At 34.9% G+C, this 5923-nt stretch overlaps 2 protein-coding genes across 2 annotated transcripts; one reads left to right on the forward strand and one right to left on the reverse strand.

The window, feature by feature from the left end:
* Positions 1-1060: 1060 nt before the first annotated feature.
* On the forward strand, positions 1061-1732 carry LOC106751359 (40S ribosomal protein S28). Its single transcript, XM_014632237.1, has one exon. The coding sequence runs from the start codon at positions 1193-1195 to the stop codon at positions 1388-1390; it is 198 nt and encodes a 65-aa protein (XP_014487723.1). The 5' UTR covers positions 1061-1192; the 3' UTR covers positions 1391-1732.
* A 197-nt stretch (positions 1733-1929) lies between these two features.
* LOC106751358 lies at positions 1930-5152 on the reverse strand (the record flags this gene model as incomplete). The annotated part of the gene is made up of 2 exons (XM_014632235.1): positions 1930-2546; positions 5075-5152. Coding segments are annotated over 2 exons (267 nt in total), but the record flags the coding sequence as incomplete, so codon positions are not given.
* Positions 5153-5923: the final 771 nt, after the last annotated feature.

Below are 5923 nucleotides of genomic sequence, written 5' to 3' on the forward strand. Positions count from 1 at the left end.
CGTAGTCTGATACGGGCATAATAGAATTGCGCAATAGAGTGCGTTATAGGAGAGACCAATCAACATACAAAACTTGCGTGATAGAAAAAAGTGACGCTGATGGATCGCTTCTATGACGCACTCTCTATTCCGCAGTTCTATTACACACCGTGTAATTTCATCCTAATGGCTTCTGCCCACAGGACATGGCAACGCTTGCCGCGCGGCGGCAGTTGGCGCAGTAGTCAATCAACATACCGTTTTTTACATACTGTAAGAATTAGAAGTTTATTAGCTACAGCGCGAATTTCTGCCGCGCAGCAAGCATTTGCGCATCTTGTGGACAGGAGCCATTAGACCGTTTTAAGTTTATTTTCAAATATTCTACGGCTTATTTCATTAGCTACGAAGCATCCGAAGATAAACTAGATAAAGACGATCTTAAATATAAGATCTGACTATGGCTAGTATTCATAACCGGATCTTACGGTTTCTGCCCGCAGGAAATGCTAACGATGCGGCAGCTAATAAGCTCTTAGTTCTCATAGGAAAACGGCACGTTAATTGGCTACCGCGTCGCTTCTTGCCGCGCGGCAAGCGTGTCGCATCCTATGGACGCCGTTATATTTAAGACTGTTGTAAGTTCATCTTGAGATGTTTTGTAACCAATGAAATAAGCGATATAGCATCAGAAAATGAATTTAAGACACTTTTAAATATAAGATCCGATTATTAATAGCGGCTTATGAACACAGATTATTATATACTACTCGATCATTAACTCCTACGAAGGACATGGCTCCGAAAAATATGTAATCGTTAATAAGTAGAATGACACTCACGTCTAATTGGTTGTAGGTATCGGCCATATTACATTTACTTATCACTGCTCCTTTTCTTTTCTACTTAACAAGTAATATGCAATACATATTTTTCGGGGTCCAAGTTTCGATACAATAAAAGGGAGTTAGCGATCTAGTCTCTATCTCTAATACACAGAAGTCTATGATATCAATCCATGAATATCGATCATGGTGCTTTGTCACTGGAATTTTATCGCTGCTATTTCATGCACTTTCATCTAAAATAATCACCAGTTGTCGCTAGTTGTCATGTTCGACTCCAACAGTGAGCAATTCCTCACAATTCCTTCTGCCCGTTCACTTGCGAGAGACATTCGTCGTTTGTTGTATCGCACCACGTGAAAAACAAAATGGATAAGCCAGTAGTTTTGGCACGTGTCATCAAGGTCCTGGGACGCACAGGCTCACAAGGACAATGTACACAAGTAAAGGTGGAGTTCCTGGGTGAGCAGAATCGACAAATCATCAGGAACGTGAAAGGCCCGGTTCGCGAGGGTGATCTCCTAACCTTACTCGAATCTGAGCGTGAAGCAAGAAGACTCCGATAATCGGAACAACAGTTTTGATCGACGCGGATAAAATCGTTGCCAGCCAGGATCCGGATTCTATCGCTTTCCAGGAGTTTACCAAGCGACACACATGGTTCACAACCAGAAGTTTACTAAGCGAAATACATGGATTACATCGATCGTGGATGACGCACATTTCGGCACACGTGCTTCTCAAAGATGGCGTATGGGCAATGTTTAATTGTTCATAAATATCTATGTATCAACACATACATCAATAGATTTTTCGAGAAGAACCCACGAAATAAGACTGCAGTCCATTTGAGACATTCCTGTTTCATGAATGTCACTATTTCAATAAATTTTAGCTGGTAACCATAAGTCTCTCATGTTTTCCTTAAATTCTCCCTGCCGAAATTAAAACTAATAATAGAGCGTAAAACTGATGAATATTTTACATAATCTTGCTTGTTTATGTTATTTTACCTCAATCTGAATGTTATTTTATATGAAATATAGATTACATGAGTAATTCAGAAGTATCTCACTACCAGTTTAAATTTTCCATTTAAAGAACATATATTCTAACTTCAGAGAAAAATGAGTTAAAAATTCACTTAACTACATCAAAGCTACAACTGAGCCGATCTTAACTTGAAATCTATGGTTATGAAGATATTTCATTCCTTATAGCACGCGTCAAAAATGAATTATATATTTTTACATTGAATATTTTTTTAAAAACTAATGTAAAAAAAACACTACATCTATGTTACACCCATTATGTACGCGCGCGCGCGCGCGCGTGTGTGTGTGTATTCTTTCTATTGAGCTAATGTAATTAAATTCTATTAATTCGTGTGTCAAAGAAAATAATTAATTGCAAAGTCAAATTGACCAACTAATAAAATATATTCTATTTTGTGTTGTTTGCATTCGGCAATTTGCGAACGATTGCTCCCAATTATATTTAATCGGTGTGACTTTTTCCTCATCTTACGTTTGATCAACAAGCATACTTATGACTATATTGTGACGTTAACACGTTCTCACCTTTCTTATAAATGAGAGAAGCATAAAACGGGTCGTATTCGTGAACGACAGGTGGTACCCTTAATTCAACATCGTTATGCAGAGCAGGCTGGAGAACTTGCACTATAAAAAATTGCATCATGGTATCTTCATCAAGCGATATCTAAAATTAAAATCTAAAATTAAAAGTTGTAAGGGATTAAGAAGATTAGAAAGTATGTTAAACTTAGCGAAACGTACTTCATCATTAATAAAAACAAAAATTAGATATTAACACAAATTTCATGGTATAGCAATAACATTAAATATCTATGTATTATATAGAACAACTTAATTTCTACTGAATATTTTAGACTTCTTGAAATCATTGCAACAATAAATATCACTGTTGCCTCGCAGTTAATTGGCACGTAATGAATTGACCAAGTCTGACGAGTCTGCATGGACGAATTATCCCTGCAAGCTTCTTTTCTAATTGCCTAATCCGCGTGTTGTCAATGCTAACGAGATAAAAGAAAAGAGAAATCACCATCGCAGTTATTTTATAACCAAGAAGCGTTGCAAATGCATTGCTAAGCCATAGTTGAGGCCACTCCTTTGGGCTGACGAGACTCTCGATGCACTGTTTTGTCAGTTGGCTCGATATTATCTTATGTATCTCTAATCGGCGGCCGTGAAAATGATAATTCATTTTGTAAAAGATATCTCTGAAATTCATGTTTCCAAATATAATAAGACATTTATGTCGAGAGTTCTGTCATATTCTGATATATTTCAGGTGATCACGAATACTAGAATAATTCGGCATGATTAAGAACTCGATGTGTGAAAAATTCTACCTATTCAACCTAATTTCGGTGACAAACAACTTTGTATGTCCAGCGTGTGACCGAGTGGACACGTGACAAATACACTGAATTTCTAAATACGAGAAAATTTTTTTTGTCCTCTTTTATAATGACGTAAATTACCTGAAAACTGTGAATCCCCAAGCTCCCACGGCTTTACTCTTTAAATTCGAATCCATGATGATAACGTTTAAATTATTTTCCCACAAATTATTCGTATAATTTTTCAAAAAACTTTGAGCATCTAAAGCAATGCTTGCGATGGGATATACATTTGCTAATTCAGTCAAGTTCATAAATAATTCGATGTCATCGTGCGACATATAATTTCGGGGTGTGCCAATTGCGAATGTTACGAGATAGGTTGACATCACCGGTGTAGGTCCAAATATCGTTATTTGTCGCTGATCCAACATTATTTCGTTCTTAATCGGCATACAGAAATGAACATGGAATTCATATGCATGCTCAATGGAGATTTTGAAGGTCGCTTTGAACGTTGGCTCGTCCCAGCATGGAAACACGCTTCGAGCACCAATCAGTCCGAAATCTGTTATATACGGCCACCTAATCACATTTCAACAATATTTCATCACATTCACAGAACAACCAATTTTTGAAACATCGTTAATCGCTCTAATTCCATGTTATTATAGCATTATATATGATTTTGACAGCGTTAGCGACATTATTTCTTTTAGCAGAATATTCCAATAAATTTTACAAAATTTTTGATAGATCAGTATGTTGATAACGCATAACAACCCATGACAACGCGCCGGAGAATTTTTAGTTTATGTCATTTATACGCGAGAAACTTATTTACTTTTTCGAAACTGACCGAACTTAGCAAGGCGTTTTAACACTCCTTCAATTCTTTCACGTCGCATGAAATATGAAATTATACACATAAAGATATAATTATTATAATTATAATATTATAATTGCATTATATATTATATTAATTAAAATTAAATTATAACTATAATTATTATAATTACAATTATACTATATTAGTTATAATTATATGTATATTATAACTGTACTTATAGAATAATAAAAATAAATAGAGAACGTTATTCGTGTACAGAATTGCTTGTCATTTTAACGAAATTTAGAAACGACAAACGCCACGCGAATGTAAATAGTGCAAAAAACAACTTTTTATTCTTGTTTATCTTTTGCCTCGCTTGCCAACCAGTCTCGGGTCATTATTGGTTTCATACTCGTATTCAGTGAACTGTGTAGAAGTGGTATATACCATGCTTAACGTATAATTTCCAGGATATAAAATTTCGTAAAAATCGAAAACGCAAATCTGTATCTGTTCCGAATAATGAAGTGCCTGAGGCTTTAGGATCATATCTTCGTCACTGACTTTTGACTTATCTTTCGACAGTCTTATCGTTTCGGGGAAAAAGTACAACTCGTGAGCATGCAAAATAATATTCGTGGTTGCACGAGTTATTTCGATGGTTATTTTGCATTCCCCGTAGAAGCTCTTGTCATTTTGTTGTGTCAGGTTGATATTATAATGTCGAGGTATTACTGCTGACGGTAAACGATAATCGATTGCATTGGACGTACACGGACAGAAATCATTCGTTACTTTAACAGCGAATATCGAGCCGAAGCTGAATAATAGTACGACGAACGCCACTCCGGTTTTCCTAGTCTTCTATAAAATAATTTTTCTTTTTGACAAAGAAGAAGAAACAACATATGTATGTATATATATATATATATATAGAAATATACGTATGATTTTAAATTTAATTAAATAATGGCCGAATTAATCAATAACGTTACGATGTCAATATATTTAAGACTGCTTTTTTCTTACCTTTCTAAACGAGTAGCTACGTCTGGACTCAGTGTCGTTATAAGATCGAATAGGACTACGAGCGGGGTATGAAAATCTCTAAATACATCCCCCGGAAGCGTTCTATCTTGATATGTCAGGATGAATATCGACGAATGTCCTGACAAAATAAACAAGAATTTTGCTTTAAATTCAAAATCATTTATCTCGTCGTCACAACAAACTTCGGTGGATAGTAGCAGAATTACAATATTCTTAACTTATCGGCGAACCGACGGACCATAAATCAAGCAACTCTTAACGTTTTGTTAATTATTGTTGTTTGCAGCTTTGATGTTTAAAAAAACGAATACATAATAAATGATAATAAATGATAATAAATAATAATAATAATAACAATAATAATAACTATGATAATAATTGCACGAACTTATTTAAGAAAGAAGAAAATATAAGATAAAAAATGCAGAGTTAATATGCAAAATCAACAATAATAGTTTATTTGTACGATTTAGAACATGCGTACAATTGTTTAATTATCAGTTATTTCTTAATTGGTCAGCATTCATCTATAGAACTATAATCGTGGAAACGACTAGTGAACCTCTCCTTCAGCCTATTTATTTGTTCTTGTCGATAGATAATCCAATGTTTAATGTAGGGTTCCGCGTTCAAATTGGCTGTTTGATTTGCGTATTGCGATATCTAAAACAGACTGTAACATATCAATTAATCAACATTATTTTGGCTTGCCGGAAAACTTTGTTGTGGCGTACGTAATCTCATACATAATATGCAAGATATTACGCACGGCGCATATTTATGTATGTAATTGAAAATAATTTAGAATATGTGCATAAATAATAGAGC

The sequence above is a fragment of the Dinoponera quadriceps genome, unplaced genomic scaffold (genome assembly GCF_001313825.1).
Source record: "Dinoponera quadriceps isolate SergipeBrazil2010 unplaced genomic scaffold, ASM131382v1 scaffold12166, whole genome shotgun sequence".
Taxonomy (NCBI): Eukaryota; Metazoa; Arthropoda; class Insecta; order Hymenoptera; family Formicidae; genus Dinoponera; species Dinoponera quadriceps.